This window comes from Falco rusticolus, chromosome 12, assembly GCF_015220075.1.
Source record: "Falco rusticolus isolate bFalRus1 chromosome 12, bFalRus1.pri, whole genome shotgun sequence".
Lineage (NCBI taxonomy): Eukaryota > Metazoa > Chordata > Aves > Falconiformes > Falconidae > Falco > Falco rusticolus.
In genome coordinates, this window is record NC_051198.1 from 14,088,827 (window position 1) to 14,102,701 (window position 13,875).

The 13,875-nt window shown below is 34.8% G+C and overlaps 1 protein-coding gene across 1 annotated transcript in view; it reads left to right on the forward strand.

The window, feature by feature from the left end:
- Nucleotides 1-13,875, forward strand: part of DNAH8 (dynein axonemal heavy chain 8) — a 137,220-nt gene that overhangs the window by 105,625 nt on the left and 17,720 nt on the right. The window contains 7 exon segments of the mRNA XM_037405841.1: nucleotides 314-419; nucleotides 1,264-1,516; nucleotides 1,612-1,802; nucleotides 6,529-6,650; nucleotides 9,281-9,399; nucleotides 11,256-11,458; nucleotides 12,366-12,439. Of these exon segments, the coding sequence (XP_037261738.1) occupies nucleotides 314-419; nucleotides 1,264-1,516; nucleotides 1,612-1,802; nucleotides 6,529-6,650; nucleotides 9,281-9,399; nucleotides 11,256-11,458; nucleotides 12,366-12,439 (1,068 nt within the window).

The following is a 13,875-nucleotide window of genomic DNA, read 5'->3' on the forward strand; positions in this document are numbered from 1 at the left end:
GAAATTTCCAAATAACAAAAATGCACCTAGAGGATCTTCTACATATGACTGTCAGTGTGACACAACTAAACACAAGCATTTGGCATTGATATTTCATAAGAAAAAACACTGCTTAAAAATAGAAAGGGTGTTATAAAAACATATTTTAGATACCCAAAAAAGTAAAATGCACATTTCATGATGGCATCCAACTCTTCACCTATATCTTCAATCACATTTCATGATTTTAAAAAATCAGCAGCTGAATTTTAAGTATGACTTGTAGTTACGGTCCATAAAGTGTTATGCCATTTTCTTGGTTTTTTAACAATAGGAACTAGAGGCAGAACGAATTAAACTCACGGAAGATGTAACTTTTAATAAGAGGAAGATGAAAGAACTGGAAGACAATCTTCTGTACAAACTAAGTGCAACCAGAGGTTCTGTATCAAAGGATTAAGCAAATAGGCAGATTAAGCTGATTCACTTTAAAAGCTCTCCATACAGAAATTGATTTATCCATCCAGGGTACAATAAGAGAACATCCAGTGGTAGAAATTTGAAGTACGGTGATTTACTGGGGTATGAGGAATTTGGTACTACAGTATGCCACTATATACAACCCTAGTCACTAAGTATTTTTAACACCTGAACAAGTTTTGTGAATCAAATCAATTTCTTGAGAGCTTTCTGCCCCTCAGATAAGGTATCTGATCACAGGCAAATCCTTGACCCATTGAAAATGCAAAGTAAAACGGGCTAGCTTAAATGATGTTGAAAGCCTTCTGCGGTATATTAGGAGACTGCACATGATCAATTACCATTTCTTTGGTGGAAAAAGAAGGTAGTAACTTCCAGAAAATTGATCAGTAAATACTTGAGATGCATGAATACTGTTGTGTGACCATTGCCTTTAGGACCCCAAGTCTTTTTGACTTGGAATGTACCAATCATCAGACTTTAAATAATTGAAGCACTGCACATTAATATGTATGTGATGTTAATGAAAAAGTTGACTGCTCTAGTACATGCCACAAAGGTGTTGGTATAGATACATTCATATTGACATAGGTTGAATGCATTTGTTTAGCATGTTGAATTTAAAAATAACTTCTACTATTACATATCCTGTTCAGTCTTCATTTTAAAAGCTTTCTGCAATTTAGTAAATAATTTCCATTTGTTGTAAATAATGCCTGTAATTTGGCCTTTCAATTTTTACATATATGAAGTGAAAAGTTTCTTACAAAAATGTCCTAAAAAATCCGATATTTGACTTTTTAGGTTCACTAGTAGATGATGAATCCCTGGTTGGTGTTCTGCAAACAACTAAGCAAACAGCTACCGAGGTAGCTGAAAAGTTGTCTGTGGCAGCAGAAACTGAATTGAAGATTAACACAGCTCAGGAGGAATATCGACCCGTTGCTACACGTGGAAGCATTCTTTATTTTCTTATTACATCAATGAGCATGGTCAATAATATGTATCAAAATTCACTGGCTCAGTTCTTGAAGTTATTTGATCAATCCATGGCCAAGTAGGAAGACAGAGATTTTTCTACTATTCAGATATTTGTCTTTACAATGTGTTGCTGTTAACATGCTTTTTTTCTGCTTTGTTTTCATGGTTCAGGTCTAAGAAGTCTCCTTTACCTCAGGAAAGAATCTCAAATATTATTGAGTATCTTACCTTTGAAATTTACTCATATTCTGTTAGAGGCTTGCATGAAAACCACAAATTACTCTTTACCCTCCTCCTGGCATTAAAAATTGATCTTGAGAGAGGACATGTAAACACCAGTGAGTTCCATGCACTCATTAGGGGTAAGTTTAAGAAATTGTGTTATATGTAGAATTAATTTCAACTTTTAAAACTTCTATACAATTTCGAAGTTTGATTTTTTTGGCTGCATGGTTTCTACCAATACCTCTGTGGGAGCTGCTTCTGTCCTTATCCCTGCCATTGTTCAGCGAAATTAGATGCGGTTCTCCATCTCAGTTCCACCTCTGCCATTTACCCAGGCTGTGTTCTATCCTGAGATCAAGATGATAGTTCTGCTTCTCTCCATCAATTGGTTTAATAATTGTATATTTTTGTGTTTAATTGTGTACTTATTTTTATAAATTAGGTGACTGCTTGCTCCTTTGCTTCTCTGCTTTGATGGAGCTAAATAAAGCTGTCTTCTAAGTCACCAGAACAGGAGGCATTACAATATTTTATCAGTTTCAGCTCGAGCTTTCTCTTGACTTTTGCCAACCAGCTAACACTTTCAGAGAACACAATGTGTTTCTGTGGTTCTGCTGGCCAGGTCTGTGCCGCCTCTGTGCTCTGTAAATTTCTGTCTCTGCTGGAAAATGTTATCAGGATTGCTTATTTGGAGGTCCATATAGGACCTGTTTGAATTTCCAATGTTCAAATGAATCTTGCAAAGTTCTAATATCAAAGTAGTGAACCTAGATTTCAAGATCATTATCTGCCTTTAATGAACAAAATGGATAGGAAACAAGATAAAATTCACTTTCTGTTTTGCTTTCCAGTTTGTTGCAATGTTTTTATCCTTTAAGAATGGTATCCAGCTACCAATTTACCACTGATGTCAGGCAGGGCATGCTTGGAAATACTTTCAAAATGAACTGTCTGCTTTAGTAAATCATTAGACAAGGAACGATATTTCTTGGCTTCTCAGCTCATAGATTCTTGTTTTGGCAGAGGAAAATATGCCTTGGGCATATGAAGCAGAAAGTGATCACTTACTCCTTTTTACCTGGTGAGAATCTGTGATAGAGTACTTTTAGCTTTTTTTGTCTAGAACATATGATTGCTGTTTCCTGCGTAGCTTTACTATAGTTGATTTGATAGTGAGAAATTCTTCTGGTGTATAAAATGACACCAAAGCAACAATAGATTTTCTATAATTTTTCACAGTATATTAAAAAAGATTGGCAAGTGGGCAGATGCCTAGCCAAATTGTCCTGGACTCTTGGGTATCTTCTGCAATGAATGAGTTGTTCAATTTTCCTTCTTGGATGAGCAGTTCTTGGTGCAAAATGAACACCGTGTTACCAAACACCATTGGGCAGCTAAAGGATTTATTACAAAAATAAACCTTTCTTCCTCTTTTTTCTACTTCTTTTCTGGGAGAGCTTTCATGGTTTATCATCAGTTATATTATTAGGGGACGTCTCAGTGAAATAAGCATTATTTTTTGAAATGAAAAAGTCTCTAGACTTATTCAGCTAGTCTTAGGAGATTATGAACTCTAAATCTTTCCTTCTGCTAAAGTACATAAATTGAATTTTGTTCTGTTTACTGTATTCCATTAAAGCCAAACATGAAGCCCTTCCTGAATATTTTAATGCTACAGCTTGGAGGTAACCTTAAGTCAGCAAAACAGAGAAAGCAGATCCCCAGATTATGGGAAAACAGCCTCACACTATGGTGGCAAAGAATTTTTATTAAAACTGTAGAAAGAAGAAAAAAAATATCTCAAAGCTATGAGAAAATCTAAGGAGTTCATTGATGATTTTGTAGGTATCTTGACACTTAGGTAACCCATGTGCTTTACCAGTAGAAAGTGAGGGACTAGCACAAGTGAAGAATATGACCTTCTCCAGCAGCAAATATATTTTACTAAGAAGCTCTATAAATATTAGAAAGCATGTCACAAAGCATGTTTCACAACATCTTTGGCTTTGTTGACTGCAATAAAAGCCAGAAATGTTGTCAAGTATGCTATTTTGTGGACAAATAATGATTGCATTTTAAAATAAAGAAAAGTCTTCTTGCCTAAAGTGATTGTGATTGTCTCTCACAGAATTAAATAGTTTGCAAAAATATTCCGTTGGCTTATTGTATTAAATGTGCAAAAGATGTGATTCTAAAACAGGGTATCACTTTGTAATAAAAGTTCTAATAGCGGATTACAGATCTGTAAACTTTTTCTTATCCTTTTTTTGATTTCCATTATTTCAGTTTGCAGAGACTAAGAGGAAGTTCTGGCTTCCATACATGCAACCCAGGCAGTTATTTCAAACTATATGTCCTAACACCAAAGACACTTCAAGAGTATGCTTGAAGGAAACCTTAACAATGTCCATATGTGGAGGAAAGCAATGCACAAATTTTTCTAGATGCTGGAACTTATAATATATGCCTGTGAATGGCAAAATGAAAACTAACGAAAGACTTCAGGCATTGCATATTTAACTCATTAACATAACAAATGACTAACCGTAAGAACTTAGCAGGATTTATCAGAAGATTAGGTATGCATATTAACAGCATTAATATCAAGTATTACAATGACAAATACATTGTTTATACTTTTGTAATTCTCATTCTTCATTTAATAAGTATGCCTCAAAAATTAAAGTTTAAAAATTTCCCCAAAAGCCAAATCTAAGATGTTTACTGCCCACTCACTGAAGCTTTTGCTTTCTTTTGAAGTTAATTGTTCCCATTGGCCTACTAATATCCAGATTCAACATAGTGATTCTTGTGTTTCTACCTAAGGATATTTAAGTAGCTAGGAAAATAGCTAGTATTTCTAAATCATGTGTTAATTCTTTTAAAAGAAGAAAACCTGCTGTTTCCTGGAATCATCACTGATAATATAAATAAAATTCTTGCATCCCAGAAGCCTGCAAGAAAACATCTCAAAAAATAAAATCCTTCCCTGTAAAGTCTATAATATAAGCAGAATAGGCTTCAGAAAATAAGAAAGAACTTGTTGCATAACAGCATTTGCAGCACCATAAACTCTTCCCTATAATATGTTAGAACTTTAAAGTCTTAGTTCTTTAGCTGCATCAAAAATACTATGTATAATGTTTTCCCAGTAATTTCTTAAATAACAAAATTTGTTCTTTACTTAATACATTAATATTCTAATCTCCTTTTCACTCCAATGGTAAGTTTGTCTTCTTTTCCTTCTTTGTTTCATGATTCATTTTCTCTACATCTTTGTAGAGAATTTGAGGATAAGGTGGGTGCAGAATAAGAAGAAAGATCTCTTTGTTAAAACCTCTTGATATTCTATGGAATAAACTCCCTCTTGATATTGTATGCAACAATTAGACACAGTTTGTGAAACTCTTAATAAATTAATAGAAATGGAACTACATCTTTATGTATGTATTTTTTGGTAAGCATGTATGTATAATTTGAAAGTATTGAAATAATTACAGCTCATAAATGTAAGGAGTAAGTACACACACACATACATGCTCAGATACATACAAGTACTTAAAAATAGTAGTAGTTATTCCAAAGTGGTTTTCTTGCCAGTTTGTAACAAGTTCTTGAAATTCATTATACCAATGACCTAAATGAATAAATGATCTCGGTTCTGCAGATGACTGGTACAACACCTTTTCCCAACAAGTGCTATTAATTAATTTGTGGAGGACTGGGGAAGAGGCAACTACAAGAAGGAAATTATGATAAAAAGTTAAAAGTCAGTCTGTTTAAAATTGGATTGCACTCTTATCCCAGAGGTGTTCCTTTGTATTTCCTCTTCAATTGCATATCTGAGCATGTGAAACACGTGTATTATCTACTGGCTATATGGCCTTATATATGCTATTTAAAATGATTTGCACTTGTTGGGCTGTTCTAGGATTGACTGATTAATTCCATCAGTCCAGAGAGGTTCTTTCTTCTCTTGATGTATTTGGTCTTTTATTCCAGTGATCCCAGGAGATTACTTTGCTAATGCGTGTCACATTCTTGAGATATTGTAAATTATGCATTTCATTAGAGAAGAGGTAGAAGTTTGCAGTTGAGAAAATAAGTCTTTCTTTTCAATTTCTTTTCTTTTTAGGAATACTGGGATAAAACATAGACTGTCTAAGGGAGGGCCTTCAGAGGAATATTTTTATCTTTCAGATAAATACAAAATTATCTTTGCTGTATTATCAGCACAGATGAAAAGGAAAAAAATCTTAAAGAATTTTCCTTACTTCCAATATAATCAATATCATTGTAAAAACTTAAAACAAACTAACTATATGAAGCACATGATTTAAGATGAGAGGCTGAGAGAACTGGGCTTGTTCAGCTTGGTGAACAGAAGGCTTACAGGAGACCCAATCATAGTATTTTAAAACCTGTGAAAAGGCCATTAACCTGGCTCTTCATAGTGGCATGCAGTAGGAAGATGAGACAACAGAAATAAACTGAAAAAAATACAGGTTCAACATGGATGTAATGGGATTTTTTTCATTATGAGGACAAACAAACATTACAATATATGGTCTAGAAAGGTTGTACAGTCTCCATCCTTGGAGGTTTTCAAGACCAGACAGGATAAGACCTGGTTTTACCTCATAACTGACCCTACTTTGAACAGGTTGGACTAGAGACCTCCTGAGGTCTCTTCCAGACTAAATTATCCTATGATCTTACGAAACAAATGCAAAGCACACAGGAGTGCAATTACTACCCAATGAAAATTATATGGCCAAGAAAACATAATTTAAAAAGAAATATCAAATATATCTTGACCCCTGGAATGTCATGTGTATTTTATCTGAATGTTTTCATCTACAGGAGGTGCAGCACTGGATCTACAGGCTTGCCCACCCAAACCATTCCACTGGATTCTTGACATGAGGTGGCTAAACCTAGTGGAATTGAGCAAACTTCCACAGTTTGCAGAAATTTTGAATCAGGTGATATCTACTAAATTATCTTTTTAATGTTAATAACCAGTTTCCCAATCATAATTGTGCTCCCATATTTTACCTGTGGAATGCATGAGAGGTGTACTTAAGAACAAGGCCAGAGACAATACAGACTAAAGGCATAGAAATGAACAATTAAGTGTCATGAATGGGGGTATATTTATTTGCTCTATATTTTTTTATCTGCTTTATTGTATTTTGTATTCTAGTCATTGTGATAGAAAGAGAACAGGAGCAAAGAACTAGCAAGAAAGGAAGTCAGTGACAGAGAGACAGAAATAAGGAGAAAGCATAAAAAAGTAGAGGTATCAAAAAGGCTCAGAAAGTTAATCTATGAGTGTCAGGTTTTAAATTACAATGTTTTGTCTTGAGTCTGACAATTTTACAAACAAATTGTTTGCTGTTTGGTTTTAAATACTCATTTCCATTACAAGATTAATTAAGGTATGATGAACTAGCTACACAAATACAATTTATTTTATTGGCATATACATGAACTTGTATGTACATAGGCTTGTGCCATGTTTACATTGGTAAATTTATCTCTTTGCTGGTGTAGTTAAACACTCCCTAAGCATTTCTTTTTCTGTACCTCCTAACCACTCCTTGTTAATCAGGCTGATAGCCAGGACACTAAGTTCTTGTGGTTACAGCATTGGTCAGCCAAGTCCCTTTTGTGATGGCATTTAGTGTCCTGAAGGGTAGCAGAGATTTTATCTAAAGGGTGTGTCTGGAAGTGGTCCTGGCTGTTTTCTAACTCTGCATCAAGGCAAGATCTGGATACATACCAGCCCATTCCCTCCAGGTTTTGGTTCCTGCAGGTATCAAACCAGAATATTGAGTTAGGACAAAGTTGGAAGAATTCTAGTTAGGTCTTCACTCTGGGGTGTTAGGACACAAGAACTCAAAATGCCACTGTACACTTGCTAATATTATTTAAATTTAACCATGAGGTTATGAATTATGTATTTTTCCTTTTAATTTGTAGATTGTAATGGGGCTGTTATAGAGCTTTTCTAGAGTTGGTGCAAACAAAATTTGAGACTCCAAAATACTTAGGAGATTATGTTACCCAAAAGGCCTCTCTTTTTATGAATCTTTTAGCACTAACTTAAAATTGCCATATATTTACAAGTTGAAGTGACAATTAGTTGGTTTTAGTAATAGATAGAGATGGAATCTGGGAGAGTGCCAACTAGGTTACAATAAAAAATGGAAATAACATCTTTTTATTACTTATTTGCCTCCATTAGATATGCCATTCTATTTGGCTCATCATATTACATACAACTGTTTCATTATTTACTTAGATAGAAACAGATAATTATTTAAAGTAAGAAAAAAAAAAAGCTTGCAAATGGTATGCCCAGTTCTCAAGAGATTGCCTGTGTTTTTCTTTTTTTGCCTGTTACAATTTTTTTTTCTCTAAACATTAAGTCCTCTGGTCCCAGATGCCTAACTTAATTTAACAAGGGCATATTCCTCTTTAAATATTTAGATGACACTGTTACTTTTCACAATATTATTACTTCCAGCTGTGCTTGAGTGACAGATGGTACAAAGAAATATGTAACGAAAGCTTAATGGTTTTACTGAGTCAACAAAAGATCCTTTAGCTCAGTAATCTATCTCTGGCTGTGGCTTAGCTTTGGGAAGGTACCTCCTCTGAATACTCTCCTAGCATCTGCTCAGGTTGATGTCAGTTAATGTAGAACTCAGCTATTTGCTTATAAAGTAATATTATTTTGTCAAACTTGGTTTATAGTTCAGAAAGGAGTATTTGGTGTTTAATAAGGAAAGTTTTATAAGGAAACTCTTGGAATGAGTTTCATTATAGGAAATATATGGTTGGAAGAGGTCCCTGTATGTTCATTTCTCAGTCCTCTACCAGTCCATTCTTGGCGTACATTGTTCTGAAACTACATCTATTTGAAACCAAGTCAGTCACCTGGACAGAGCTCCTTGGTGGGACTGTATTTCAGAACAGGTGGTATCGGTGTGCTCCTTGTTCTCTTTCCAGTGATCTCAGAATATTGCGGTAGTTGAATCGATCTGTCACTGCATAGAAGGTTCAACTGCATCGCAATTTTCACTATGTTCTGTCCACCAATATCCCTTCTTGTCTTAGGTCATGGATTCTAAGAGATGCCTAAATAATTATATTTGTGGTCAGATTTATTCTTTCTCAAGTCAAAAGCTTACTAGAGTCTATTATTTTTAATTTTGTTATTCTTTGGCTGGCTGGACAGTACTGGTACAGATTTTTCTATTCCTCTTGGTACTTTGTGATCAGAGGGAATAAATTTATCACAGTATGTTCCTTTTGTAGTATAGAATCCTTCTGCTAATGACTGATTTTTCTTCAGTAGCTTCATGTGTTTGGGAGGGGAATCCATGGATAACTGATTAGCTTAAGAGCCTGCATCTTAGTACTAAAATTTCTGGTTGTCATATCCTAATAGCAATTCACATGGCATATGTCTTAAATGCTGTAGATTCTTAATGTTACTTGTAATATATCCTAATTTAATAACAGACTGTCATTAAAATATACATTTACAACAGGATTTTACTACAACTGAAATATATTTATATGTGTGTTAATGTAATAAATTTAGATAGACCATAATGAAAAGGGATGGAAACGTTGGTTTGATACGGAGGCTCCTGAGGAAGAAATTATACCTGATGGATACAATGGTTCACTTGATACCTTTCGCAAGCTTTTACTCATCAGGTGAGCATCTTCAGAAATTTGGGAAATAACATACTTGGTTCCATCATGTGTCTCAGTCTATCAGTATGCTATTATGATAATAGCATAATTTAAAATTAGTTTCTGGGTGACATGATATATTTAATTCACTCACATGAAATATGACTTAATTTGCTCACTTCAGAGTTAAACTCTGAGGAATCTAAAAAAACCATTTTTTATAGCTTTGCTCTTATGTCATGGCAAATGGAAACTGGGAACCACATTGCAGCCTCCTCCAAAAAAACACTAAAAATACAGAATAGTTCAGATTGTTTTCAAAATTATTTTTAAAAAAATCTTTTAAAATGAGTTATTTTAAATAACTTTAATTTAAAAAAAAAAAGATAATGCAAAACAGGTATTCAAAAGTGCCATGGTTTAACCCCAGCTGGCAACTCAGCCCCATGCAGCCACTGGCTCACTCCCCTGATTGCATAGGGGAGAGAACTGGAAAAGTACGAAAACTAGTGTGTTGAGATAAAGACGGTTTAAGAAGTAAAGCAAAAGCCATGTACACAAGCAAATAAAAACAAGGAAATCTATCACTACTTCCCATCAGCAGGAAGGTGTTCAGCCATCTCCAGGAAAGCAGGGCTCCATCATGTTTAATGGTGGCTTGGGAAGACAAACGTCATATTTTCAAGTGTCCACACCTTCCTCCTCCTTCCCCAGAGCTTTATAGGCTGAGAATGGTGTCATATGGTATAGAGTATCTCTTTGGTCCTTTGGGGTCAGCTGTCCTGGCTTTGTCCCATCCCAACTTTTTGTGCACCCCCAGATGAGTCACTGGTTGGGTGGTGTGAGAGCAGAAAAGCCCCTGGCTGTGTAAGCACTGCTCAGCAGTAACGAAAACATCTCTGTATTATCAATAGTGTTTTCAGCACAGATCCAAAACATAGCCCCATACTAGCCACTATGAAGAAAATTAACTCTATCCCAGCCAAAACCAGCACAAAAAGCCCCCTGTGAAAAGTGTGGTATAAATTATTTTATTGCACTAGCTAGGATCTCTGTGGCAGGGCTTGGGATAGAATGGATTTCCCCAAAGCAGTATTCAACTGCCTGATGCATGAGATCATATCTTCCTACATTCATTGTATACTTTCCAAGTCCTGCAACAAATAAATCAGAGACACTACAAAAAACCCAACAACATTAATTACTTGACCATGATTTGTCTTTGGAGCAGATTCAACCTGTGCAGTAAAAAAAGCCAGAATCTGATGGAAGTAGTACTGTATTGTCATAGGCTATGCACCCTGAAAGGGGAGGGGAGCATCTAAGTCCTAAACATTTAAATAATATGCCTATAAATGAAGTTTTGAAAGGTCATAACTTTATCCAAAAGTAGTTGTTTGGGATTTTTTTTTCCATGGGAAAAATAACAACTCATCCCCAACACAAATGCAATTCAGTGCAAGAGAGTTCAGCCTGTACCCTAAAAGACTAACAGACGCAATGAAACATCTGCAGAATTTCACTAAAGGGCAAAAATAATGTTACATTTTGCTACTTGTGTTCTCAGATACAAAAGCTCTGTTTAAAATTAAAAATGACCCAACCTGGTAAAGGTACCCAGAACAGAAAATTTCAGTGCAAATAGTTTACTTTAAATTGTAAGTAACTGAAAAGTATTGAAAGGACTACCAGCTCTGTCTGTTATTACATCTGTAAAGACAACCTACAAACTCACACATATATATTTGTGTGTGTGTGTATATGCGTATTATGAAGCAAAAATCTCTATTGATAAAAATGGAATTTCTAATATAATTCTGATCTTTCAACAGGAAGAGGCAGTGAATTTGTATCTTAGTATATATTTTAACTTCTAGGTCTTGGTGTCCAGACCGAATGCTTTCCCAAGCCAGGAAATATATTGCAAATTCCTTGGATGAGAAATATACTGAACCAGTCATTTTGAATTTGGAAAAAACTTGGGAAGAAAGTGACACACGAACACCTCTCATCTGTTTCTTGTCTATGGGATCTGACCCAACGTTTCAGATTGATTCCTTGGCTAGGAAGCTGAAATTGGGTATGAAAGTAATTCTTCGTTGCCTTGTGTTAAGATACAGAAGAGTAATGTAACTGATTTCAGAGATTTATTTTTTTTCTGAAAAGTATTTCTTAAATTCTGTTGCACTATTGTTTGTACCTGAACTATCATCTTAGACATAAAATAATATTTTAAATAAGAGATGGTATTCTGAGAATCATTCTGTTACCGTTGGACAGTATGTTTTCAGTTCCTTTTTTATAAATTGTTATCATCCATCCCAGTGATTATATTTTTTTAATGCTTATCTCTAAGACAATTATTTTTTTTTTTATTCTGGCATGGTGACAATACTGTTTTCTTGTTTTAACTCTTAACTGAAGGTAATGTAAAAATCAGCAATCTGCTTAAAATATTACTTTGTAACAAAAAATACCCACAAGATCTGCATTTATATAATCTAGATTTTATGTCTGTGTTATATGGAAACTTTGAAAAGATGTGCATACAGAGTTGGAAGTAGATTTATATATTCATGATGTTACTCACATTAATATGTTACAAATGCAATTTTACAATTAAGCGTTGTGCTCATTTATGTAGTTGTGTTATCTACACGTAAAAAAAACCCAACAACTAGGTTTGTATTTCAAATGCTGTGGCTTACTTGGCAAAAATTCCCATTGGCAATAACATTAGTCATAGTCTTTCACTCCTAAAAACACTGTAAATATTGTATTTTAATGCTTTTTTTACAGCGTTTCAACGTTTAGAAAATTTATACTTAGTAATATCATATGACGGTGAAGGGATTCTACTTTAAGTATATATTTCTGGAATAAAATATACTTAATTGTGCTGTATTTATATCACTGGGTTTTAGACTGAATTGGAATTCTTTTTCTCAAGAATGTAAGTTCATTATATACTGTTAAATATGTTGTAGAATGCAGGACCATCTCTATGGGTCAAGGACAAGAAGTTCATGCACACAAATTCATAAAGATATCAATGCAACAGGTGAGAAAAAATCATAGCAATATAAGTTGATTTTATATTCTATTATTCTTTTACGCCTCTTTTGCATGCCATCTTTAATATTTTGCATTTTCACCATACCATCAGGCATATCTCAGGGTAAACAAGTCTCCTTGAGTGTCTGAACTTAAAAACATTCCCCTGTGGGATATTTATGTGCTTGTGGAGTCCAAGTCAATATTCCTGGCAGCAGTGATATTAAGCAGCTTTTCAAAGGTAGCACATTCCATTCTTTTCACTATGCTGTTAACCAAGGGTAAAAGGACATCTTGGCCTAGTTCTGTCCTGCAGGACTTGAAGATCTCAACTCTGCTGGAAATCTTCCCCCCTCCCCACCCACTTCCCCTATGAGAGCTACCTAGATGTTACATAGTTTAGTATATTAAAATGGTGAGTACACACATAGCTGAAAGCTGTAGATAGGGAAGGATGTGCTGGCTCCTAATACCACCTCACGTTTCCCTCACATCTGTGCTAATGAGAGGGCCCCTTGCTCACCAGCAACTGTTTTCCATTCTTTGTTTCTTTAATTGCCAGTCCTTTTGGCTTTGAGTCCCAAGGATGTCTAAGAATTGCTAAACAATATTTTAAGAATTTTTCTTTGAAGTACTTTGCTGTACTTTGTTATGGCAGATTATATTCTCAAACAGTAAAAACATGAGAAGTCTAAGGAGTAGCCACAGAAAGATGGCAACTGAAGCATCAGATACAATATAAAAGTTACAGTGTGAAGGTAACACAGTCTGGTGAGCTGAACACTTTCAAAGAGTTGTGGACAATGTTGCAAATAAGGACATACAGCCATAGTTGCCTGTAAACTCAAAATATTCAGGGATTAGTTTTATGCCAATATTCTGAATGCCTAGAATATCTCCACTAACAGAGAGCAGAAGACTGCAAGTACTATATTGATAAATGAAACACATTTGTGACATGACCATTACCAACAGTTAGTCCTTACTAAACCAGGAGTACAGCACTGCTTGTGTATATAATAATAATTATTATTATATACTTAATATATCAACTAAAGAAACAACCTGAACTGACTTGTGTTCAGTAAAAGTTTAATTGGTACCCTATTACCTATTTGTTAAGCAGTATATGCTTTCATACCCACAGTGGGAGTATTCATCAAAAATTAGATAAAAAGCTAAAGATGGATTCGTTATGAAGGTAAAAACTCCTCAGAATATGTGACATTCATTAGATTTCCTGGGTCTCCGTCCTCACCCATTAGGGTTCTGGAAGCACAAATGGTGAAAATGAGATCGCAACACAGAACACTCTGCAAGAACAAATGTACTTTTGAGACTGTTGCAGGTCCATGATCAAGATCACTTCAGATTTCCATCTGAACTAAACATTTGTCACTTGATTCTCCAATGTTTAATCATAATGGGATGAGGAAATGCTTC